The 27,375-nt window shown below is 39.4% G+C and overlaps 1 protein-coding gene across 1 annotated transcript in view; it reads right to left on the reverse strand.

Moving 5' to 3' along the window:
* Nucleotides 1-27,375, reverse strand: part of Polr2b (RNA polymerase II subunit B) — a 39,102-nt gene that overhangs the window by 5,414 nt on the left and 6,313 nt on the right. The window contains exons 4-22 of the mRNA XM_051198395.1: nt 24,383-24,495; nt 24,046-24,265; nt 23,332-23,490; nt 20,353-20,517; nt 17,059-17,255; nt 16,794-16,913; nt 16,204-16,390; nt 12,326-12,469; nt 11,493-11,632; nt 11,282-11,393; nt 9,367-9,521; nt 8,306-8,504; nt 7,557-7,725; nt 5,183-5,279; nt 4,206-4,300; nt 2,483-2,733; nt 2,313-2,402; nt 2,006-2,113; nt 64-177 (exon numbers count right to left, since the gene is read on the reverse strand). Of these exons, the coding sequence (XP_051054352.1) occupies nt 64-177; nt 2,006-2,113; nt 2,313-2,402; nt 2,483-2,733; nt 4,206-4,300; nt 5,183-5,279; nt 7,557-7,725; nt 8,306-8,504; nt 9,367-9,521; nt 11,282-11,393; nt 11,493-11,632; nt 12,326-12,469; nt 16,204-16,390; nt 16,794-16,913; nt 17,059-17,255; nt 20,353-20,517; nt 23,332-23,490; nt 24,046-24,265; nt 24,383-24,495 (2,835 nt within the window). The remainder of the gene's footprint in view (nt 1-63; nt 178-2,005; nt 2,114-2,312; nt 2,403-2,482; nt 2,734-4,205; nt 4,301-5,182; nt 5,280-7,556; nt 7,726-8,305; nt 8,505-9,366; nt 9,522-11,281; nt 11,394-11,492; nt 11,633-12,325; nt 12,470-16,203; nt 16,391-16,793; nt 16,914-17,058; nt 17,256-20,352; nt 20,518-23,331; nt 23,491-24,045; nt 24,266-24,382; nt 24,496-27,375) is intronic.

Here is a 27,375-nt window from a genome sequence, read left to right on the forward strand (position 1 = left end):
TAAAAGGCTTTCTTTTAAATAGGGTGTCCCACACATGTAACTTTTCTGTGACAGTAAGTATACCTCATTTCCTCGGAGATGGTAACCATAATCAGATAAAAGATTAGAAATTTTCTGCACGTTGACAGCGTCATTAAATGGAGTAGCATCACCAATTTCACCCTTGTTAGCAGAGACCTTTGGAATAAAAGTGTGTGTGAGAGAAGTTACACATCAGTAAAGATATACCCAACTAAAGAAATATTTTCTATAAAAGGAAAGATTTTAAAATTAAAATTGTTATAAAAGTTGTGGTATACTGAGATTCACTTTATTAATATTTTATCTGAGATATTTTTGTATCTAAGTAATTCCCCCCAAAAAGGCTAAAAAGCTCTCAAAATACAAGTCTATCCATGAGATCATGTACAAAGACACCAAGAATCCCAAATATCTACATATGTCAGTAAGTTTATGACATTAAGTCATAAATAGACATTCATGTGTTAGATTACTATTGTACTTTAACAAGATACTCAAAACCAGAAAATTTCCGAGAAAGATGCATTCACAGCTGATAAACATTTTAACATAAGAGCTAACCATCCATGAATTAACTCATCTACAGAAAAGAGCTAGTTGCTATAACCACAAATATAGGCCAATTCTGTATGTACATACTGCATCTTACAAAAAAATAAAATAAAGTCTGTCTTGAGCCCCGATGGCACAATTGGCAAGCATAAGGTACTTATGCAAAAAATTCTTACTTGGCAATACTCTGCAATTTTTTGTATGTGCAAGCACATGTTATATATACATGTATGGGAAGAGAATACACAACCATGTGTAGCGGCCAGAAGAGGACATCAGGTGTGTTGGTTAGTTTGTCAACCTGAAACAAGCTAGAGTCATGTGGGAAGAGAGAGCCTCAGGTAAGGGACTGCCTCCATCTGACTGCCCTGCAGCACTCCTCCATCAGACTGCCCTGTGCAGCACTATCTGGATTAATAATGGACACGGGGGTCATGAACAGGTGGTCCCAGGATGTACAAGAAAACAAATTGGGTAAGCCAAAGGGCATGGCACTATTATGAGGTGTAGCTTTGTTGGAGGAAGTGGACTCACTTTGGAAGGGGCTTTGAGGTCTCCTATGCTCAAACTAAAGTCAGTGACATAATTTACTTCCTGTTGCCTGTGAATCAAGATGTACATCTCTCAGCTCCTTTCTCCAACACCTTATTTATCTGCCTGCACACCACCATGCTCCACCATGACGATAATGGAACAAATCTCTGAAACTGTAAGCAAGCCATCCAATTAAATGTTTTCCTTTATAAGAGTTGCCATGGCCATGGTATCTCTTCACAGCAATAAAAACCCTAAGACATCCTTTCTCCCTCAAGTTGTTTCTAGTCATGATGTTTTATTTATCACGGTAACAATAACAAAAACTAAGATATCAGGTTTCTTGGTCTATCTATCGGTCTTCATATTCCTGAGACAGGTCTCTCACTCACTGACCTTGAAGCTGGGCTCATGACCAAAAACCCACAGTGATTCCTCTGTCTCCACATACAACTGGGGTTATTGTCCTCCCCTTCTGCCCCCACATTTATATATTAATTTATTTATGCAGAGATCAGAGGTCAACTATAGGGATCAGTCCTGCCCTTCCACCATGTGGGGTCGGGTCTGAACTCAAGCTGTCAGGCTTGGTAACACTCACCTTTCTTGCTGAGCCATTTTACCAGTGCCAGGTATTGTGGGTTTTTACATGGATGAACTCAGGTCCTCAGGCTTACACAGCAAATGCTCTTATCCACAGTACAATCTCCCTAACCCCCACCCCAAACAAAATTTCTTAAAAATAAAAATGGATGAAAAGGTAGAATAATAACCACTCTGAAAGCAGGAAAATATATTTGCTTTTAATAAGGTATCTTGGCTCAAATATCAGAGAAATGATCACCATGCTGAAAGAAAACCAACTTGAGACCTATTGTTTTTGAAGACAAAATCTTACCTTCCCTTGAAGACATTCAATCAAGTGACCAATTGTCATTCGAGAGGGGATGGCATGGGGATTTATGATGATATCGGGAGTTATGCCTTCACAAGTAAAAGGCATATCCTACAAAGGAAATTTAAGAGACATAAAGATACTGGAATATCTTAGAGGCATGCCAGAGCTGACACTGCTCGTGACTCCATGTGCCCTAATTCTCTTCAACATAGGGTTAGCAAACACTAAAATTCAAGTCACAAGAAATTTTAATAAATTTTTTTAATACAATTCTGGGCTAGGCCTGAGAAAAGCTGAAGGTACTTACCTCTTGTCTATACTGAATACCACAAGTGCCCTTCTGCCCATGTCGGCTAGCGAATTTGTCTCCAATCTGTGGAATTCTAACAGAGCGTACCTGATTTCACACAAAAATAGGTCAGAAACAGAAATGCAATTAATTTCTAAAACTATCTACATATATAAAATTACACTCACCCTTATTTTACAAAACTTATATCCTTCCTGGTTGAGGGTTACCATAACCTGGTCCACAATGCCTGTCTCACTTGTTCTGAGGAAAGTGCTACAGTCTCTCTTGGTATATCGTCGGTTGGTGCTTTCCAACTCATCCTCATTTTCAGGCAAGGTGACTGTCTTGCCTATGATGACATCATCCCCTGACACACGAACCCCTGGAGCTATCAGGCCATCATCATCCAACTTGTCATAAATGGCATGTCTCATACCTGTGAGGAAACAGACGGAATTTTCTTAAATGACACTAAAGGAAAGTATTTAAAATACCATATAATTCCTCCAACAAGCATGAAAAACCATATACATAAATCTCTTCCAAATCACTGATAATTCACAGGAAATCTGTGAATACCACAAACCCTGTTCATTACTTTCCTTATTCCAAACACTATAAATGTCTGCATGCTGATACCATAGTTTATTAAAAATAAAAAATCTATAATTGGGCATGGTGGCACATGCCCTTAATCCTAGCACTCAGGAGGTTGAAGCTGGTAGATTACTATGAGTTCAAGGCCAGCAAAGGCTACATAGCAAAAACCTTGTTTCAACATGGGGATGGGGAAGGAGTGGGTCTGGGGAGATAGATGAGCGGCTGTTCCTCCAGAGGACACAGGTCAATTCCCAGCACCATGATAGCTCATAACTGTCTCTAACTCCAGTTGGATGCCCTCTTCTGGCTTCCATAGTTCCATAGTCATTGGGCATACATGCAAGCAAAACACTCATACACAGAAAATAAAATTAATTAACAAAAAAGAGAGAGAAAGAAATCTACTAAGAAAGAAAAGGAAAAAACAAACAAACAAACTGAGCTATAGAAATCATATTCTAGCAAAAGACACATTTCCTGGAGGCTTTCTTAAAGATGCAGGTTACCTAAGAAAGAATGCCTGTGTCCTTCATATACTCTCCCACAGAAATCATCAGTTGTGCCCCCCCAACTCTCCACACCCCACCCCCATCCCAGATAGGGTTTCTCTATCAGCCCTGTCTGTTCTGGAACTCACTCTGTGGACCAGGCTGGCCACACACTTAGAGATTTGCCTGTCTCTGTCTCAAAAGTACTGGGGTCAAAAGCATACGCCACCACCGCCTACCACCACCCACCACCTGGCTGAGTTGTGCATCTTAATTCCACTGAACACCCACTTATAGTCACACAGAACCACACAATGGATATTCAGTTAAAGGAAGAATTTAAGGAAGCAAAACACATTACACCTTCCCACAATACTATCAGGAGTGGCAGATAACCCATTTTCCTAGGACATCCTATTAATCCCATGTAAGTACTTTTTAAATACCTTGTCAACTAGAAGAAACAAGAACTACTAGGTATCTTTTCACCGTTTTTCAAATGCTTTGCAATACTTAGCTGGTAAATCTCACAAGTCTGCACCACAGTTTAGGGGAGACACTGAAGAACAGTAACAAACAGCACAGTGAGAACAGAGCTGGAGGCGCGGCCCATAAAACACACAGCCTCGCTTTCTTAAACTGTCTTCCCCAGGCGGCAGGGAGGAATATCTGAAGCGAGAACGCTGTGAAGTCTGTGCTCTAAGAGAGTCCCAGGATACACACTCCCACATCACAGGCCAGCAGCACAGCTTGACAACACCACACAGGATTTACAGCAAGAGAACTGCAAACACCACGATTTGATGTCAGTGTCTCTTACCCTGGCATGTTTCCCGTGTAGGCTTCTCAAACACTTCTTCTTGATCAAATCCTTTTTTAGACTCCTGTTCTTTGTATGATCGGTAGAAAACAGACCTAAAAACAGAGTTCCAAAGGTGACTTCTAGTTTCTTTTAGGAAGAGGGCTTAGATTACAGCAACAGCGTTTGGCTTAACTGATATATGGAAGACAATTTGAACCACAAAGCAGGGATAAGAGTCACGTTGTACTAGGGTCAAGGTTCAGTCCTAAATGGGCTTTACATGTGGCATCTGACTCACACACAACTATAAAGCCCTGCCATGGCAGCTAAGATCAGGAGTCACCCAGGTAAGTGAGTCCAGCCTCTCACTGGCCTGAGCAATACCCACGCATCTGCCCAGGCATTTCCACTGAGGCGTTTTCATATGAAGCCAGAGATGCCCATGCTTTAGTCCTAGTGCTATCTTACACAGGGAGAAAATTTTCCCTTCTAAATACCTTGTGTTTTAAGCAACCTTCTTATGCTACATGTTTAAGATTAATCTTTTTGTCAGTAAAAAAGAGAAAAATAGGAAGCCAAATGTGGCGGTGCACTTTGTAATCCCAATATTTAGAAGACAGAAGCAGAAGGATTGCAGTGACTTCAAAGCCAGCCTGGACTACATAGTAAGTTCAAGGCCAGCCTGAACTATATAGTGAACAAACGAACAACTATATAGTAAACAAACAAGAATATAAAGAAAAACACACATAATTTCACCAGTTATTATGGAATTCTAAGGTTTCTTTTAATTACCTCCTTAGATGTTTCTGTATTATCTAAATCCAAATATAGATTTGCTTACAACAAGAAAACATTTAAAATATCACATCTGAAAACCCAGACACACAAGAACCTCTGTCGGGAGCTGTGTAACACCAACCATTCTTAAAAAGCTTTTTTAAAAATGTATTTTCACTATATTTATGCTTCAATAAATTTTACCAAAAGCTGACCTGAAAAAGCCTCGATCCACAGCTGAACGATTCATGATAACAGAGTCTTCTTGATTATAGCCCGTGTATGATGCAATAGCCACAATTGAGTTGATTCCTGCAGTACATGGAACAACACACATTAAAGGACCATGTGGGAGGCAAGGAAATCCATCCTTTCTTTGAAATTCATTTTCTTCAATAATATTTGTCACAAACACTTCAATATTTGTATCATGGGAATTGTCTATTCCTTCCTGACTGTGTGTGAGGCAACTGCTCAGCTAACTAAACCCCGAAACTGTCACTCTCAGTGAATCTGTCCTTACATCCAAGTCGGTTACTACATCTAAGTCAGTTTGAAGTCAGAAACTCTGTGCCTTAAACAAAACAAAAATTATCATTCTCACAGATCAAAGGTAAGTATGTATAACCCCAAAGTGGATAAGCAACAAACTCAAGCCTGAGACTCTTGTCTCCTCTTTTCTAGTTTTAAATATGAAACTGGTCCCGCCCTGCTGCTCTCTCCCCACAATACCACAGAGTGCCAGTCTTTCCAGCCACAATTAATTCTTAGTACTGCTGTCCAAACTGCTTTTCCTGATAAAAAACTGGGTGTGGGATCGCTTGAGCTCAGGAATTTGAAAACAGCCCGGACAACATAAGACCATCCCATCTTTAAAAAATATATGGAAGGAGGAGAGGGGGAGAGGGAAGGAGAGAAAAGGGTGGGGAGAAGGAAGGGAACAGAAAAAAAAAAAAAAAGGAAAGAAGGCAGCATGTGGCTCAAAGGATAAAGGCACATGCAAATCTGGCAGCCTGGGTCTTATTTATCCCAGAACCTATGTACAAAGGGGAAGAAATGACCCCACAATATCAAGAGATTGATTTATTATAAAGAATTAAGAAGCCAGGAATGGTAGCCCATTAACTGTGTTCTGAGCACTCAGAACTCAGAAGGCAAATCAGCTTATACTACATAGTGAGCCAGCCTGGTCTACTTTTCTCTGAGAGATGGCTCAGCAGTTAAGAGCCTGGCTGCTCTTCCAGAGGTCCTGAGTTCAACAATCACATGGTGGCTCACAACCATCCCTAATGAGATCTGGTGACCTCTTCTGGCCTGAAGGTACACATGCAAGCAGAACACTATACGAAAATTGTTAATACAGCTTAGCATAGTAAGTTAAAGTACTAAAAAATATATATTGAAACTGAGGAAAACACAAGAAGATACAAAGACCTCACAGGTCCATGGAAAGAATTAATACTGTGGAAATGGCACCCTACCAAGGGAAAGCTACACATTCGTTGCCTTACCAACAAAATCCCCAGTGCCATTCTCCACAGACACAAAAAAAGCAATCTTATCATTCATTTGAAAGCACAAGAAACCCCAAACAGACAAAGCAATCTGGATCAAGTATTACCTGATTTCAAACTATACTGCACAGCCAAAGTAACAAAAGCAACAAAAGACACACAGATCAATGGAAAAGAGCAGAGGACACACAGCTACAGCTACCTAATTTTTCAGGTTTTTTTTTAAAAGACAGGGTCCATTTTATAAACCTAAGCCAGTACTCGATATGCAAACCAGGCTGGCCTCAAACTGCGTGAGATCTGCATGCTTCTGTCTCCCTACTGTCTGCTAATGAATGTCCAGCTAACAACCATCTGTAACCTCAGTATCAGGGATCTGACCCTTCTTCCAGCCTCTGTGGACACTGCATGCATGTGGTGTACAGATATTCATGTAGAGAAAACAGTCACACACATAAAATAAGTAAATCTTCAAATGATTCAAGAACTTCAACTTAAGTTCCTGAAACTCAGAAACTGTTTCAGGAAAATGTAAGGAGTACATGTCATATCAGCATAGCTATGGCTTTCTGAACAGGACTCAGATCACTTAGGAAAAATGGCCAATAATTCCCTGCAAAGGAATCCGTCAATCCAATAAAGAAGCAGCCTACAACAGAATGAGGGAAAATCTGCAGCTACACACCCAGCAGAGGGTTAGAGTCTAATCTAAAGAAACTTAATGTCAATAAAGGAGCAAAACAGAGTTCTTAAAGGAAGAAATATGATGGTTAATAAATTTTTGGAATTTTTTTGGGGGGTGGAGCTTATTTGGTTGGTTGGTTGGTTGGTTGGTTTTTCAAAACATGCTTTCTCTGTGTAACAATCCAGCTGTCCTGGAACTCACTCTGTAGGCCAAGCTGGCCTTGAACTCAGAGATCCACCTGCCTCTGCCTCCCGAATGTTGTTATTAAAGGCGTGCAACACCCACCACTGCCCAACTATTTATTGTATGCAATTTTAATCTTCTCAAGCACTTTCCCTTGAAGTGTCTTGCACATGGCAAAAACTTAAACAAGGAGCAAACTGAACACACCTGCTGGCAGCTCTCTAAAGCGTAGATACTCCATAGAACGTGTAGTCACAAGTGGTTTCTGAGGGTAATAGAGTACATGGGCCAAGGTATCCATCCGAACATGGAAGTTGGTGATATAAACTCCCATAGCCTGCTTGCCCATAGCAGACTGGTACGTGTTTCTAGGAGACTAATGGTAGAAACAAAAAATAAAGGCAATGAATATTTAACAATAACATTAACAAGTAAGAAAAATAATTGGTTACAAAGTTTCTGACTTTTTTCCTCGAAGACAGATTATGAATCACTTATGGCCCAACAAAAACAGGAACAAGCAAAAACAGGAACAAATGGTCTGAGTGGGAAGTGCCCCTACAGCCTCAGGCATTGAACACTTGCTTCCCAGTTGATTGTACTGTTTGGAGAGGTTCAGGAGGCATAAGCTTGAAAGTAGTACATCACTGGGAACTGGCTTTGACATTTTAAAGCCACATACTCTCCCCACTTGATGCTTTGCTCCATGCTTTTGGATAAAGATGTGAGCTCTCAGTTCCTGTTTCTCCAACATGGACTTATATGCCCTCTGGAAGCAGAACTCAAACTCATTTCCCTAAGTTGCCTTTGGTCATCATATTTTATCAGAGGAAGAGAAAAGTAACTAATACACAGGTAAAACTGCTGATTCTGTAGGAACTCATACCCTTGACAAGATTTTATACTAATTCCGAATATGTTACTTCCCTGATTCCTTGCAAATAAGTACTACCAACCTGGTTATGATCAGGAAAAGGAATAATAGATGCACAGACGCCAAGAATCATTGATGGGTGAATCTCACAGTGGGTGTATGTGGAACAATAAGCTACTTCTTTCTCCTGCAAATCATCTGGAGTCATCGCAAGCATCACCGTTTCTTCCTCCAGAGTATCAATGTATTCTACTACTCCACTGGCCACCAGGTCCTGCCAACTAAAAACAACCCCTCAGTTTCCTGAAACACTTTAAAACAAAGCCTAACACTTACAAACAAAGCCTATTTGTGTTTGTACTAATACAAGAAAAAATTCAAACAGAGATATACGATTGTTAAAGGGGAGAAAAAGACTAAATAATACCATAAGCAATTAAACTGTACCTATTATTTACTTTGTTTTAAAGATCTATACTTGAGGATTAGGGTGGGAAATAGACAATAAGCAGAATAAGGTCTGGTAGAATATATGTTCACCCATTACTCTTATTTGTTTGTACAAATGACGTTACAAAAAAATATGGCAAAATTGGCAAGTATAAATTCAGAGTATTCACTTTTTTTACTATACATGTTATTTAACAATATATAGACTTATAATAATATTAAAAGTAAAATTCTAAAGCAAGTTCATCTTTCTCATTGTATTTCTTACTTACGCAAGAAGTGGTGGCATACTACCAACACTCACCATACGCAGGGAGCTGAGGCAGGAAGATCATACTTCACTGTGTGTTCCAAGTCAGCCTGGCCTATATAGCAAAAATGTTCTCCAAAAAATATACTACTCATACATGTTCTGCATTACACAAGTTATTTCTCATTAAATTTTAATGTTATGAAAAGACTTTCACACTTCAACACAAACCCATCAAGTCCACTGTATAACTAAAAACAAAAATAAGAGAAATTAATATGACTGCTGATGGTAAAGCCTTTCCTGGGCCACAGAGAGTATTGTGAACTGAATAGTAACAGTGGCTGTACAACCCTGTAATTAAACTAAAAACCACTAAATTGGATACTTTCCATCTCAATTTTTTGAATGTACATTATTTTTTTCTCAGTCTACAAACTTACCTGTAGTTGTTATATTCTCTCTCTTTCAACTGGTCAATGTGTCTCTTCTTCAAAAGCAGCTTTTGTTTTTCCACAATCAGAAGTGGTCTACAGATACGGCCTGCGTCTGTATAGATTCGAATTTCCCGCTCTCGAATATCTCTGATCATAGAAACCTAGATATAAAAGACAAAACAATCTCGTGAACTTTCACTTTTTTGTGTGATTACAATTCTGCACAAAAATAAAATTAGTTGGGCACAGTAGGATTCACCTATAACACTATCACTCAGGAGCTGAGTGGGGAGGCTCACTTGATCCTAAAAGAACACCAGCGTGGGCAAATGAGTAAGACTCCATCTCAAAAAAAAAAAAAAAAAAAAGTGGGAGAGGCTGCTCAGCAGTTACAATCACTGCTGCTATTGCAGAGGACCCGAGTTCAGCTCCCAGAACCCACATAGTGACTAACAACCATCTTTCATTCCAGATCTAAAGAAGGTTCTTGCAACCTTTCTGGACTCCACAAGCACCAGGCACACACATACATGAAGACAAACACTCATACATGTAAAATAAAAAGGCTGAGTTTAATAGGTCTTTTTTTTTTTTTAAATCACTAGCTCTTTCCTCAGTACCGTAAGTCTGACTTCCTCTGAGTCTGGCTGGTGAATCCTCCTGCCTCAGATTCTTTCTCAGAGTTCCTATCTCTGCCCAGAAATCCCACCTATCCTCTTCCTGCCTAACTACTAGCCATTCAGCTCTTAATTAAACCAATCAAAAGGTGTCTTAGGCAAGTGAAGATAAACAAAGGTACATCTTCACCCAGTGTACAAAGAAAGAGATTATGCCAACAGCTGAGGACACACTCAGCTCAGCGGTATAGAGAGCTTGCCTTGGAATGTGTGAGGCCCTAGGTTTGTTCTACAACACTATACACATGCAAAAAAAGAAAAAATTAATAATATAAGTAAAATACATAAAACTACTAAACTTGAGGTGAACCAAATATCAAACAAAATAGATAAATCTTAGTTGCCACTATTAATCTATTTTTTTAAAAAGGTATAACTGTAAAACTCATGAATAAAAAAAAAAAATCTAACCCTAATTATTCAGCTGAATAACATCTGGAAACAAGAGTAAGAGTACATAAGTCAATGTAAAATGACATATATATAAATTCTTATTTTAGATTTGTTTACTTGGTTTTTCTGGTTTTGTTCTTGTACTGGAGAATGAGCGTAGGGCCTGGAATATGCAAGGCAAATACTCTATCGCTGAGCTACAGTCCCAACCCTTATTTTAGTACTTAACTAATTTCATGTATTTCTAAGAACTCTTTATACAGAGCAGGATGGCCATAAATGCAGAGAGTTTTGTTAAACCCTATCTAAACAACAACAACTGAAGTCAAAGACTGGAATAAACTAATTGCCCAAAAGTTGGAAACTGGATCATATTTTCCCATTTATTTAAAACTATTATTTAAAGAGTGAGATCAAGGTCAGTGTGGGAGTAAAAGTGCTTAACCCCGAGCATAATGACCAGGATTCAATTCCCAGAACTCACCTGACAGAAAGAGAAAACTGACCTGCCACCCCCCACCGAGTTGTTCTCAGGCTTCCATATGTACTCCATGGTACATATCCACATGGACACATGCATACCCACAAGACAGACAGACAGATAGGTAGAGGCAGATAATGTCTTAACATTAGCCTAAAGTATCAGAGATAATGTACTTGACAATCAAGGAAGTCCAATTCAAAGGGAGCTGCCGTCTCTACAAAACTCATACAGCACACCCTTTCAGCTAATTACAGATTCTTATTTCAAAACTAGAGGTGTAGCTCAGTGGAAGAACATTTGCCTATATCAAACAAGGCCATGGGTTCAATTATCAACACTGTAAAAAAAAGAAAAAGAAAATTCTTACTTCAGATACAATGATGTCCATCTGACGCCGTAATTTCCTTAGCGTGTTCATGAGTTGTTCGGGATCTTTGTGGATTCCAACCCAGCAGCCATTGACAAAAATCTTGGTTGCACTAAATGATAAACCAAAAGCATTCTATACTTAGCAGGTCTGTACGAATTGTAGCTTAACAATTAACTGCAGTTTAAAGAGAAAACTCATCTGTACACACTCAGCAATAGCTGCAGGAGAAATTTCTTCTAAATTTTCCATGCTCCATTCTTCTAAAAATTCCAAAATTGGAGAAGGTTGGGATCCTACTGAAATATAAGCCATCAGGGCTAAATTCTTCACAAGTCCTACAGCATGACCCTAAGGAATATGCAACAAAATTATTATCGTACATGCCTATCCAAACTGTTTTCTACAACATTTTACTTTCAATTTGGCTTCAAGGTACACAGTTAACTTTCTAAGTAAAAGATTACCAAAAAAATCTTGATTTAAACCATGATGCATAGTTAAATAAAAAATTTGAGGTAGTTATGACATAATTACTGTTTTAAAAATTGCTTTTTTAGCATGTATAAATTATACTTTTTATTATGACATTTTCATACATGTAAAAGATCTACATTTTTTAAAGATTTTTATTTTTAATTCAGGGTTGGGATGTACACACCTGAAGATTAAGTAACAGGCAGTTGTGAGCTGCATGACATGGGTGCTAGGAACCAAACTCAAATCTCTGCCAGAGAAGTGTACACTCCGGACCTCTGCGCCATCTCTCTAGCCCCTCCATCATGTATTTTGATCATATTCAATCCCCATTCTCCGCTCTTGCCTTCCTCTCACTACTAATCCCCTTCTTCTTTCCAACTAAAAAACTACTTGTCCTTTAGCTTGGGGTGACCACCGAGCTCAAGCAGGGCCACTTACAGAACCATGTGCCCATGTGCACTTCACCTGTGGTTACACCACTAAGGAAAATGTCTCTCCTGCCTCCATCGACTACTGTGTTTGGTCAGCAAACTTTCAAACTGAGCATTAACCTTAATGTATTACCTCTGGGGTCTCAGCAGGACACACCATTCCCCACAACGTATTATGCAACTGTCTTGGCTTCGCTAGCTTGCCATCTCTGCCGATGGGAGAATTTAAACGACGCAGGTGAGAAAGAGTAGATGCAAATGTCAGGCGGTTTAACACCTAAAAAACAAAGGAGCAAATCTTTAAAATCTGAGTAAACCCATAATCCCAGACCACAGTGAGCCAAAGTTCTATTTTTTTATAAGCCCCTGAATATTTTTGTCTTTAATCTTTTCTTGAATAATCTCGTTTACATCCATAACTTAATTACTCTTAATTTTAGCAGAGATAGCACACATGTGATACACAGTTCTAAGAAACCACATAAACACTGAAATAATGTGATTTATCTTTTAATCACATTAATTGGGTAGGAGGAAGTAAACGTGGCAGTGAGAGGACAACTTGCAGAAGTCAACTCCCTCCTTCCACTATATGGGCCCCAGGGATCAAATGCAGCTACCAGATTAGGTAGCAAGTATCTTCACCCGGCAAGCTATCTCACTGACCCCAATATACTTTTGTCAATTATTTTATTCTGTGCTGGACACAAGTTGTCCTAGGACACTAGTTAATATGTGTTAGCTACTAATAAGGTTAAAGTATATGCTGTCAATTCATACTCCTTTGATCATAGAAGACACCATTAAGTCAGTATTAATTCCAGCACTTTCTCCAGGCTGAGGCCTTTGAATTGACAGATGCAAATACTTCTAAGACATGAAGCAAAGTAATACAGGCCCTTTCCTTGCACTTGTGTTGCTAGCATCTCTAAACTTTCTTCCTCAGTGTCCCGAATTACTGAAACAGATGCATCTACATCACTCATCCATTCAAGAGGTAGTAAACAAACCGCCACTGCCTACAAAAATCATGTTTTATGACACATTCACAGTAAAGTTCCAAACATCTTTCCCCGGCAGTCTTCTGAGCAGGAAAGCCACACAGCCTCCCCCACGCCTTGGCCCACAATACCACCAACAGAACGGAAGTGTTTCATGACCTTGCTCTGCCTAATTAATTGTTACCACTCACTAAAAACTATCTGAACCCTACCCCTAAGTTTTCTACCATTCAATTAATGGATCACAATGTCTTACAAAATTTACATGTGGGGCTGGAAAGACAGTTCAGTGGTCAAGAATGCTTTCTATCAGCACCAATGTCACAGGGCACAGGATGCCTATAACCCTAGCACCAGAGAACCTGGCCCCATCTTCTGACTTTTACAGGTAGGTACACACACAAATAAAAATAAAATTTTAAAAGATACTTTCTCAATATATCTCAGAATTTACTCTATCAATGTAAAACTGCTATAATCCAGATCCCAATTATTTCTCACCTACTCTACTGAACAATCTTCCTGTCACTTTTTCTACATACAGCTAATTCTGCAGACATACCCAGAAGACAATAATAATGTCACCCCTACTTCCACCCTCACCTCTCCAATGGGCTTTCCTAACCTTCCACTTGATTTACAAGTCCTGAATTGCTCTTGCTCCCCAAACATATACCACTCTAGCTCCCCAAACATACACTCTTGCTGTCTCTTCATTTCATTCAGGATGTTAAGATGCTTTGCTGCAACTTCTTTGTGAGCTGCTTGTTTCTGCCCTCCTCATTTCACAATGTGCTTCAACACTGAGCCTCTTCACCTCTTAGGCTCAATGAATATCTTTTGTCAGCATTCCCAGAGTAGTTGCATATAACTTGCTTTAATACTTATAGAGCCTTCTTTTAATTATGTTTATTGGCAAGTGGAAACAGTAAACTGCTGGAGATAATAGATCTTGTTTTATCCATCTCTGAATCTTTAATGAGCTGGTACCTGGCATATCACAAGGGCAACAGCAATTCACTGAGCTGAATTTATGATGTAGCATTTATCACACTCTAACTCAGGCTATCTAAAGAGCTATGTATACATGAATCTGTTTCCTTGGTGGATACTGATGACCTCCTAGAGGGCTGGGATAGTATCTAACTCATGTTGTGAACCCAGAATTACAAGTATACTAAATAAATCCTTACTGAATGAAAAACCTCTACAAACTGAACTTAGCTACTAGCAGCCTCTTAAAGGATCCACGTTTCTAGGAATTAGGAACTTAATCTGAATGGCAAATCAATCTGGTAATATTGATAATGCTAGTTTAAGAAATTATGAAAATATGTAAACTAGGCCTGGGGGGTACACACCTATAACCACAACACTTGGGAGCAGAAACAGGAGAATGTCCATGTTTAAGGTCAGCCCATCCTACTAGGGAAACCTCATCTCCAAAAACTAATTCTACGAAAGCTAAATGCTCAGTGAGTTTTTACAAAAGCCTTTCTATGTGGGCCAGTGGTAAAAAAAAGGTGAGCACCTCCCACAGGGTTAAAGATAAGACCCCCACACATTGTCATCCAACCATCACCATGCACTGCACCTGGTGTGTGTGTTCCTCTATTTAAAATCTAATTTTAAAAGAAATTTAAGTCTTTCCCTAGAGAACACAGCTTGGATGGTAACATGCTTGCCTAGCATTCATCTACCTCTGGGTTCAATCTACCTCATACAGGGAACACAGTGCTATGTATCCTAGCACTTGGATGGTAAAGACAAAAGGATCAGAAATTCAATGTTACCTTTAGCTACACAGCAAGTTTGAAGACAGCCTGAGTTATATGAAACCCTACCTCAATAGCTTTCCCGTACTACTCTATCTGTGAATAGGTATTATATTCATTATATATGCAACTGATTATAGAAATAAGGGCTGGAGTATGTATAGCTCAGTGGCAGAACCCCTGCCTACCATGTATAAGATCCTAGGTTCAAACTCCAGTATGTCCAAAAATATACATGTATATGTACATTTGGGCCTGGATAGATGCCTCAGCACTTAAGAGCATGCACTGCTCTCGCAGAGGACCTGGGTTCCATTACAAGCACCTACATGGTGGCTCAACCACCTTCTCGTCAATGCCTCTCCTGAGTTCAGTAGGCTGCTGTATGCACATGCTGCATAGGAACTCACAGGCACACACGCACACATGCAAATGCACACACACACACACACACACACGTACGCATGTAAATAAAAGCCGGGCAGTCGTAACCTTTAATCCCAGCACTAAGGAGGGAGAGGCAAGTGGAACTCGAGTTCAAGGCCAGCCTGGTCTATAGAGCAAGTTTCAGGACAACCAGGACTACATGAAGAAAACTTGTCTTTAAAAAAAAAAAACAAAAGCAAAAATGAAAAGAAATAAAACATGATTTTTAAGGAACAGAGAAATACTGGAAGAACTACTTTTTGTCTTCTGACACAGAGGGATCTCACTCTGTAGCACAGGCTAGCCTCAAACTTGAAGCCTCCAGCCACCAGGGTGCTATCAGTATGAGTTGCCACTACTTTAAGAAATGTATTTTCAAACAAATAAAGGGCATACCTAAAAGTTTTCTGAGTTAGTTTCTAAAATGGAGCTTTTACAACAAAAATTTTGTCAACATGAGCTGTAATCCCAGGATTCTAGAGGGTAAGTCAAGAGCAACACTAGTTTGAGGCTGGCCTGGGCAGTATATCAAGACCCTGTTATTTCCCCTGCCCTATCAAAATGCCGCTGGTTTCAGACTTTCTCAAATCACAAACAACTATTCTAGTTTACTCTCTTGAGTTTCTAAATTGTAAGCCAAAAACTTAACTCTAGAATGATGATGGAGGTAATTTAAGAGAAACTTTATCTCATTATTCAAAAACCCCTAGTGAATTTTACACCTGACCAAGGAAAACAAAAACAAAATCATTTATGTTCAATGAAATGAAAACTGCCATCCCTGTAACTCTTTCCCATGGCTTCCTCACCTGGGACACTCCAGCTCTGGCTTGATGAGCCTTCTTCTGGTCCCCCCAGTTCCCAGTGGCTAAAGAGTATTTTAGCCCATCAGATATGATCCGTGTTTTAATTGCCAGCTCCAAGTTAAAGTCCTTTCCACGATCAATAAACTTCTGTGCATAGATTCGCACTTCTTTCAGCAAATTCTTGAACATTCTATCAAATAAGACAGTGCTATTGTAAACATGGAAAAGTCCACAAGACATGTATGTTCAACAGACAATACCACCCACAAAAAGGCGTGGCAGGGTAAGTTGTTATCACTCTTTTTAGGTTTATATATCCTATATATACATGTAGTAGAAAACAATTAAGACAAAGTGCTTACAGAATTAAGTTTTTAGTGAGGCAATGATCAAAAATAGGCTAAAATATACCGACTAGGCATCTGAGGAAATGTCAGTTAGTAAAGTATCTGTGAAAGCATAAGGACATGAGTTTAAGTCTATAGCATCCATGTATAAGCAGACCATGAGAGACACTCTGGGACACTAAGGAAGACCCTTAGTACACTAATGAATTCTCTCTACTTATGCATCGTCATTCTGTAATTGCTTACCCTCTAAATAAGAATGCAAGTAGAGGCCCAGCAAGATCCAATCTTTTGTTTCCATAGTGATCTCTGTCATCTAGTTCTCTTCTACCCAAAGCTGCTAGAAGTAACCTATGAACCATATACCTAGAGAAGAAAATGAAAACACTTAATTTTTGGCTTTTCTTGACATATCTCAAAACACAACTTATAACATCCTTAGCTTTAAGAAAAACCACTTTATCTCAATTGTAACTCAGCAAAGATCTTCAAACAGCAAAATTTAACTTACCCCAAGAAATAGGCCTTTTTGGTCTCACAGAAATCACTGACACCAACATGAGGCAGCATTTCTTTCTGCAAGACTTCTTTTGCATATTTAATTCTTTTCTCCTTAGTAACACCAGGCTTTGCTCCTCTTGAACCAATGAAGTTCAAGGCAACATTCTGTTCTTGGATGACAAATGCTTCATCGAGAGATGGTTTAACCTAGCAAATAAATTATAGTTAACATTTTTCAGATCTATATTTTTAACTAAAGTGATTTTATTGACATGTGAAACAAGTCAAGAAATCACAACATTTCAGACCTAGAAGGTTCCTCAGAGATACAGAAGTATCTGTCAAAATCCACCCAATGTAAGCGATTCACTTTCTCAAAAAAATACAAGGAATTCCACAAATTTAAAAGTATTTTGCTTTTCATATTTTAATGACCAATGGTTTAAAACCAAAAATAAAACATTTCTTCTAGATATTTCAAACATATTTAGAAGTTACACAGTGCAATTAAAATTTGCAGAGCTACAAATGAATGATTTCCTTTTCAGTATTTGCAGCAAGAAACATTTAACTTCTAAATGGCATCACTCACTATATTGAAAAGGAGACTATTTTAACATGGCACTGCTAAACAGACCCATATTCCATTCTTGCCACTATCTATGGCCTCTGAGCAATCAAGTTAATAGTTTCCCCATCAAGGAAAGGGTTAGATAAAATAATTCTTGCTAGGGCTGTAACTCACTGTCTGAGCTTGCCTAGCATATGAGGACCTATGTTTAATCTCCAGCACCCCTAGTCCCGCCCACCCCAAAAAGAAACACTTTTCCTGGAGCTGGAAAAACAGCTGAGTAGTTAAGAGCACTGGCTGCTGTAACTCCAGTTCCAGGGCTTCTGAAACCCTCACATAGACAAACATGCAGGCAGAACACCAATACATAATAAAATAAAAGTAGATTATTAAAATTTTTTCCTTATTACTAACCCAATTTAAAAACTTTCAATTTCTAATTGTACATAATAGTGGGCATAAGAAATCAGAGTAAGGGCCCTCTTTATCGCAGTGTAGCAGTCTCATAATCAGAAGAAATCAGGAGAAGCACTAAGTATTATGGTAGCCGTAATTACCCCTCAGTCATGTATTTTACATGTATATGGAAATGCTTTTCTAGAGTGTGACTTATGTGTTTTCTCATTCACCCACAGTTCTAAACATACAAATAATTATGATATCAAAGGTCAGAAAAAAAGCCACATAAACCAGTCAAGGCCAGACATGGTGGCACATACCTGCGGTCCCAGCACTGCAGAGACAGTCAAGAAGACTGACAGCCTGGTATACGTAGTGAGATTTGGCAAACCTGAGCTAAAAAATGAGACCCTGCCTCAAACAAAAAACAACAAAATTCCCACAGATACATGGTGGGTCAAGCAATCATTTTTTAAAAGAAATCTGGTACCACTATTATTATAAAGTTACTCGTTTAAGGTTATTGGGTTTTGAAGATTAGGCATAACATGCATTCTCAGTGAATATTGGATTCATTGGTCTGTAATAATCAGCCTATATTTCATAAGAACTAAAAGAACAGACAACAATTTTCAAAAACCACTTAAAGTGAGTTCTGTTACTTCGCTGAGACAGGTTTGGTGGCAGGGAGCTTCACTTACTGACCCATCTGCTAACCCTAATATCACTATGATTATTATTACTGGTGTGTGATGCGGAGGCTGGGAACTACTCTGTGGAGCTGGTCTCTTATCCATATTTATGTGTGTCATGGGTACTGAAGCAAAGTTGTCATGCTTGTGTGGTAAGAGCTTTATCTGCTGAGTCATCCTGACAGCTTCATTTATTTTTTAATTTCTTTTTTTGTTTGTTTGTTTTTTGTTTTGTTTTGTTTTTTGAGACAGGGTTTCTCTGTGGCTTTGGAGACTGTCCTGGAACTAGCTCTGTAGACCACGCTAGCATCAAACTTACAGAGATCTGTCTGCCTCTGCCTCCCGCGAGTGCTGGGATTAAAGGTGTCCGCCATCACTGTCCAACACAGTATACTTACTAAAATCAAGAAATTAGCCCAGCGTTTGTGAAGCACACCTTTAAACCCAGCATTCGGGGGACAGAGGCAGGCAGACCTCTATGAATTCAAGGCCAGCCTGGTCTAAAAAAGCAAGTTCCAGGACAGCCAGGACTGCTACTCAGAAATCTTGTCTTGTGAAACAAAACAAAAAGTAATTACACTATGATTATATCAATGAATGTTCTGTTTCCTAGGAAATAAACACTGCACTAAAAAAGCATGACATCTACAGCTTATTCTCAAATGGTCCAGAAAAAAAAATATGACAGAAAATGTTACAAACCAACTGAATCTAAGTAAAGCAAGTCCTAGCTAGCAGTATCATCCCTAAAAGTTAGAGAACCTTTCAAATAAAAGGTTAAAAAACCTAACTTATCCGCCACCACAGAGCCATCTAGTAGCTGATGGAAATAGACATGGACAGCCGCAACTAAACAAAGACAAACTAGAATCCAGATGCAGAGAGAGAGAGAGGACAAGACCAGCTACAGAAACCCACAGAATCAGCTGACCTGAACAAGGAGGAGCTAATGGGCCCCCAAAATGATAGCTGGGAATCCAGCATGGGACTGACTCAGGCCCCCTGAACATGAGTCTCAGTTAGAAGGCCTGGGCAGTCTAAGGGACCTCTGACAGTGGAACCAGGATGTATCCCTGGTGCACAAAAGGACTTTGGGAGCACTTTCCCCATGGAGGGATACTCCCTTAACCTAGAGGCAGGAGGGAGGGCCTAGTCCCTACTCCACATGACTTGACAGATTTAGATGACACCTCCTGGAAGGCATCACCCTACATGTGGAGTGGGGGTTTGGGGTGGGAGGGGAGGGTGGTCAGGGGGCATAGGAGGATGGGAGAGAAGGAAAGAGGGAGGGAGGGAGGGGGAACTGGGATCGATATGTAAGATAAAAATAATAATAATAAAAAAAAACTATCAACTAGTCATTTTCCATTTTTACTGAACTGTAGCAGCCTAGCAGCCTTTCAGTTTCCTCTCTGCCGCTTCTTCATGTCGCTGTCATGCACCCAGCTGCCTCCACCTTTCATGTCTCTTTCATAGAACTGTCAGGAAGAGACTCAGGCCAAGCTGAGCTTTCACTACACTATAAACACCCCTTGTGTGTGACAGGCAAATTGCTCCTAAGAGCATATGTGGTGCTTTAAGGTTGGTAACAATCAGTGTCTCTACACTTCTTACAGACAACACACATTTGCTTTCTCATTACCATTTCCATCATCTCTGGATCTTCAAAGTCGTAAATGATATGTTCTAAAATATCTCTATCAGACACAAAGCCTAAAGCTCTGAACACAATTATGATGGGAACTTCTTGCTTGATGTATGGTAAAGTTGCCACGATGCGCTGACCAATGGCACTCTTCTTTGCACCCTAGAAAAGGAATAAATGATATCAGAACATGGACATACAAGAGCTCAGAGAAACAAAAAATAGCAAATGGCCCATTTAGTATACATGTCACATATTTCAAAAGAAGCATGTCTATCCATTATCCTAAAGCTTCTTTTACAAACCATCGAAACAGGCTTATAGATAAGTTTTTGGTTTTTTGAGACAGGGTCTCACTATGTAAGCCAGCTGGCCTAGAATTCAAATGTTCTACCTGCCTGTGCCTCTGAAGTACTGAGATTAAGGTTTACTGATTTTATGAACAACCTTATCATTTAAATCTAAGAGAACTTCCATTCTCTACTATGCCAAGATTCTCTAAAAACTACCAAATACCACATTTGGAAATGACTTTTGGCTGCCAGAGAATAAAAAAACAACTGTTACCTTGCCATCCCTGTCCACAGTAGGAAAGGAATCAAAAGTAGATTGTGAGAGTGCTGGAGAAATTGTCTGGTGGCTAAGAGCACTTGCTGCTCCTATAAAGGACCCAGGTTCAGGTCCACATGGGAACTCACGACCATCTTTAACTTCAGTTCTAAATGATCCAATGCATTCTCCTGATCTCTGAATACTAGCAATGCATATGTGTACATACAAACACAACAGAACAAATGCTTATATACATAAAAGAAATAGATTAAGGAGTGTTGGTCATTGTACAAACATCTTTAATCCCAGCAACCAGAAGCAGAAAGGTAGATCTCTGAGAGTTCCTGGACCACCAGGACTACTACATAGAGAACCTTTCTCAAAACAGGATGGGTTAAAAAGAAAAGAGTATAAAATGACAAATATGGAAAAGCTAAGCACAGAATGAAAAGTATATATGAAATCAGAGCTCATCTATTAGGACAGCTTCTAAATGAACAGCCTCTCACATGTAAGCATCTCTTCTCTAGTTTCTTCCTCTTGAACTATATTTACATACAAACCCCAAAGAAGTTACTAGAACATGCTAGCAGTCATGGTTTCCAGTTGTGGCCGTATTTCTCTGCTTCTGATTCATTCTGCCTCCTCTTGACCTCATAATTTCAATCAAAATTCCACTGTCATTTCCCACTTCAGAACTCCTTCCACTGACAGCTTACTCCATCTCCCACATCCATCCAGGAACAATGCTTAGATATCACACCCAATCTTCAACTTGAGCCTTAAGCTACACCTCCAGCCTTTGTCTCTCTAACTGCTATCTGGGTGTTTCTACTTGGACATCTAAAATTCCATTCAGTCAGTTATTTATATCATCATCAGGATGGGTCAAACAGTAAAGGCATTTTGCCACACTAGCCTGGAGACCTGAGTTCAGTAATCAGAATCCACAAAAAAGGTGAAAGAGAGCCAGCTCCACAAAGCTGTCCTCTGGCCCCCACATATGCGCTGTGACACACGGCCACTGCCCCCCTACAGGATATTTTAAAATTGGTTTTAGTGACTGGAGAGATGACTCAGCAGGTAAGAGTGCTGGCTGTTCTACCAGAGGACCCAGGTTCAATTCCCAATACCCAACCATCTTTAACTCAGTTCCAGGAAACCCAATGCCCTCTTCTGGCCTCCCTGGACACCAGGTATGCATGTAGTACAGAAACACTCATGCAGGCACCCACACACATAATAAAATACGTTTAATTTTTTTTTAATTGCACTTTAGTGGACTGAGAAGATGCCTCCGTCGGTGAAGTATCTGCTACAGCAAGTGTGAAGGTCTGGGTTCCATCCCCAGAACCCACTTAAAAAGCTGTTTATGGGTCAGCAGCACTGACCTTTCAAAGGACCCAGGTTTGAGACCCAGAACCCACATGGCAGTTCATAAACATCTGTAACTCCAGCCTCAGGGACCCCAAAATCCTCTTGTGGCCTCTATGAGTACAGCACACATGTGGCACAGACACACATGCAAGCAAAACACAAATACAAATTTCAAAATAGGCTGCATGGGGCTTCCACTTGTAATCTCCAGGATGGGGAAGGCAGAGACAGAGGGATCCCTGCGGCTACTCAGAGAGCTCCAGCTCCAGGAGATCGTCACAAAAACCAAAGTGGAGGGCTTCTCAGGAATGACACTCAAGGTTGTTTTCCAGCCTCCACAAAAACATGCACACATACATGCACACACATACACACGCACACATGCACACACACATACAAATTTTACTTCAGGACAAGCAGATTAAAAAACAATCCTTTTATCATACACTTACCACAAACCCAAAATTGTCTCATCTAAAACAGGTCTCGCATGAAAATTGAAGGGGACACTGATTATCCATCCAAATTCTCAAACATGCACTGTGGCATGTGTGCACACGTACATACACACACTTAACAAATGTACTTTTTTAAGAGACTTACTTATTTTATAGATACCAATGCTCTATCTGCATGCACACCTTTATGCCAGAAAAATGCATCAGATCTCACTATAGATGGTTGTGAGCCACCATGTGGTTGCTAGGAATTGAACTCAGGACCTCTGGAAGAGCAGCCAGTACTCCTAACCGCTGAGCCATCTCTCCAGTCCCGTAAATGTAATTTAAAACAAAAAACAAACAAACAAAAAAATTCATTAATAAAATGATCTATTGGAGCTGGAGATATGACTCAAGGGTTAAAAAAAAAAAAAGAAAAAATTTAAAACCTAAAAAAGAAAATAGTCTGGTAAATTACAAACACAAATTAAGACAGAGCATTTGCCTAGAATGTACAAGGCCCTGTATTCAATCCTCAGTACAACAGTCATTAAGTAAAGCACAAAGGAATAAGTGCAAAAGTCACATATCCCAGGCCATACCATACCTGTCCTCCTCTTGCCAGCATGCTAACCCATATGGTACTGGTGGGACGGGAAGAATTCTCCAGACACGATCGGCATTCTCCAGTATAGGCGTATTTGGAATCCTTTTTGGCAAACACGTAGACTGTGTTTGTTGCCATTTTCTCTTGAGCTATCAGAACCTATAGACACAGCAAGAAAGTTACAGCCAAGAAACCCAAAACATCGTTCACGGATGTGGCAAAAAGTAAACCTGCATAGTTATTGAATCGGTTATATAGGCTCACACTTCACAAAAATATACAAGCTTCAATGACTGTCCAAATTTCTGGTGCACATTACGCACAACTACACAAAGTTTTAGCTACATTAAGTTTAGCTGTCACACCTTAAATAATTCAACTGTCACAAAGTGTAACTGTAAGAATGTGTACATTTTTCTTTTTGTAAATATTTATATTTGTGTGTGTGTGTGTGTGTGTATATATATATATATATATATATATATATACACACACAGAGGTACCCATGGAAGAAGAGGGTGTCAGATCCCTGGAAGTGGAGTTACTTGATTATGCCACTCCATGTGGGTAGGGATATGGGGAACCAAATTCTGATCCTTGGCAAAAGTAGCACATGCTCTTATCCTCTAAACCATCTCCACCCCTGGGAATGTACACCTTTTAATTTAACTGTAGTAATTTAACTGTTAGCCATGGTCTTTAGTGCCACTGTACCTTTTCTGATCCATTAATAATAAAGTAGCCACCAGGATCCAAAGGACACTCGTTCAGCTCACACAGGTCACGGTCTGTTAAGCCATTCAGCAGGCAGTAGGTCGAACGCAGCATAATTGGGATTTTCCCTATGAACGTTTTCTGGTGCTGAGTCTGCAGCTGCTCTTCCCCTTCTTTAATGACCGTCTTTGTTATATCAACATAAAGCGGAGCCGAGTACCTTCAAAATAAAAGTGGGTCAAAGGTGCCCATAAGTTATTTGCTAAAGTAACCAGTTACGGTACATTTACTGAATTTTACTCTATCAGGTGCCATCAAAGAAAAAGGTATCTCTTACGTGAGATTTCTTAACCTGGCTTCATTAGGCATCATTGGTGAAGGGGCGCCATCTCTTTCCCAATGAGTAGGTTTGGAGAGGTAAATTTGTTCAAATTTCAGTAAATATCTTGGCTGAAATTAAACAAAAAATATGAAATTAAACAAAACTTCCTCATGGAAGTTTTGATGGTCAGGGTTTTAGTGTATGTCTTGAAGGCCAAGGTAGGAGAATCAATTTAAAGCTAGACTGGGCTACATAGCAAGATTCTGCCTCAAAACAAACATTAAAAGTTTTAATGACTCCATTTTAACTGACATAAGCATTTTAAATAGAAGCAATTCTACAAACTGACAAAAATTAATCAATTTTACTAACATGAGAACATTCTAAAGTTAAAATCCACATCAAAGTGATGAGGTTTGTCCTTTTTTATTATTTTTTGCCAGCCATGATGGCACACATCTTTAATCCCAGCATTCAGGAGGCAGAAACAGTTAGACATCCAAGAGTTTGATACCAGCCTGGTCTACAAAGCAAGTTCTAGGACAACCTGGGCTACATAAAGAATCCCTGACTTTAAAAAATTTTGTTTTTTAATTTCTACTTATGGATAACGAGTATATTGTCTTTGGAGGTGAATGCTGCCTAGGCAGAAACCTAAGGTACATAACAGGGTATGAGACAACAGGAGTACAAGGAACCGAACTCAGACCGTTCATCTCTCCAGCCCACAGAGATGTTCTCTTAGTACTGATTGCTTCCTTAAGAAGACAAAGAAGCCTTTTTTTATTGGGAATGGGGGAGTTGAGAAAAGTTCTCCTTTAGCTCAGAATGGCCTTGCTATCTCTCTTGACTACATATCCAAGGCTGCTTTCATGTCCTGGTCCTCATGCCTCCTCCCCCACATGCTGAGACCCCCGGCATACATTACCATGTCTGGCTCAGACAGACTCCACTTACCACAAGTAAACAAAAACTGACATCCTCTCTAAATTTATTTCAAAAAAAAAATCAAAACTGATTTCAACTCCACTGAGGCATTTTACCCTTTTCTACAAAGAGAACTCCAGAATTTTCCCCTGTGTTTTCCTCCTGCTTCTTCAGGGAACATGATGCCAGCTGAGGTTGTCAGTACAATGAAACCAAACTGACAGGATGGCCACAAACTATTCTGCTATTTTTATAGGTCTTAGTGCTACTCCACATTTATTTTTCCTGCCTGTGAGGTACACAATGATTTTTCCAGATCTGAAATCATCAATGATTTCAAATTCACCTATGGAAGAACACTTTATCATGTCAGTCAGAAACTGCACAATGTAGGACTTTGGAACATGGCCTAATAAAGACCTGGCATTTGCCTCTCTTCTCAGCCCTTGAAAACGTCAGCCAGGACATTTTTGTAACGTGATAGCAATGTGCAAGTGCAGAAAAGTATTACAAATCAAAACCAACTTTTATTAATGATCTACACACTTTCATGTACACTTTCCTTGTTGATGATAAAGTATAGTGCCCAAAGAACAACAAAATAAATATATAGGATAAACTCATTTAGAATGTCTCCCAAATCAACAGGACATTAGTAGGGGGGAAAAAAGACCCTAACTCTTCAATTAGGCCTACTTTTAAAACCCAAATCTTTCTATAAAAACGACTCCCAATCTCACTAACGACAGCTCAGCCTGATAAAGGGGAAAAAGCATTTCAATGAAACATTTATTTGAAGGCCAAGAATTCAGGTCACTAGTAAAATATTTGCCTGACCTATGTGAAGTCCCATCTGATTCCCATTACCACAAAAAAAAAAAAAAAAAAAAAAAAAAAACCTTTAACGTTTAGCAAATGTTAGAGACAGACTAAGCAGGTATTGATGTAGGAATTATTACTAACACTCCTCTCCCAAGCTAGAGTAAGTAAAAGACAAAGAGAGTTGGAACTGTCAGTGGACCAGGGGAACATGGCCCTCTACTCAGCATTCCTACCATCACCCTGGAACAATATCTCACACATAGGCTACTCCAAGGTTTTCACTTGTCTCCAGACCCTTTCCACTTCGAGTCTACACCATTTAGAGTGACCTTTCTAAATGAGTACATTATACATTCCTTTGACAATCCTTCAACAATTTCTCCAGAGCCTTTGATGATCTGGCTGCATCTCACCTTTACCTAAGACCTCTCAAAACCAGATATATCAAATTTCATATGATGCTTACTGTGGGTGGAAACAACTAAGTCATCTTTTCTAAGAAAAGTTACTCCTGCCTTCATTGTCAACTCAAGCTTTAGAAACGTCTTCTTCCTGAAGTATTTACCATACTGGCACTCAGAACTGTTTAACTTTTAACTCTCTACTTATGCATGGATCGAGAAGAGAAAATGACCCGGGTATTTAAAAAGGCACATTATAGTACTTTTCCTAGCACAGTCCCTAAAAAAGCCAATTTACTTTTGCTTTTAAGGCAAAATTCTGGGCAGTAGCTCCAACTAGAGTAAGAGTAATAGCCCAGCTCTTAGGATACAATCTAGAGAAAAGGGACTTGACTGGCTAGAAATAACTTTTCTTTCTCTAGCTCTCTTTCTGAGACTGTCACCACCTCATGCAGCTTTACAATCTCCCTGTCTCTCAGAGCCCAGCATGCTCCAGCAGCTGCCTCTCTACTTCTCTGCAACTGTTGATGGTCAGTTATTATGTTGGATTTCTTTAAAACACTATTTTAAAAAGGAAAAAAAAACTGTAAGAGTATACCATTGCTGTGATATACATAATTCAAAAATGCCTATGTATAAATAAAAATATTAAGTGAAAAAAAAATCAAGTGATTAAAAGTTATTATGCCTGGGTAATTTTTCTTTTTGATCTCATATTGTAATCATGATTCCACACAATAAATAAAAATCAAGAGTATGGACATGGTGCCACATCTGTTATCCCACCACTCAAAAAATCTCAGTCTAGAGGATCATGAGTTCAACTAGTTCTAGCTATAGAGAGAGACACTTTGCCCT

The sequence above is a fragment of the Phodopus roborovskii genome, unplaced genomic scaffold (genome assembly GCF_943737965.1).
Source record: "Phodopus roborovskii unplaced genomic scaffold, PHOROB, whole genome shotgun sequence".
In the NCBI taxonomy this organism is placed as follows: Eukaryota; Metazoa; Chordata; class Mammalia; order Rodentia; family Cricetidae; genus Phodopus; species Phodopus roborovskii.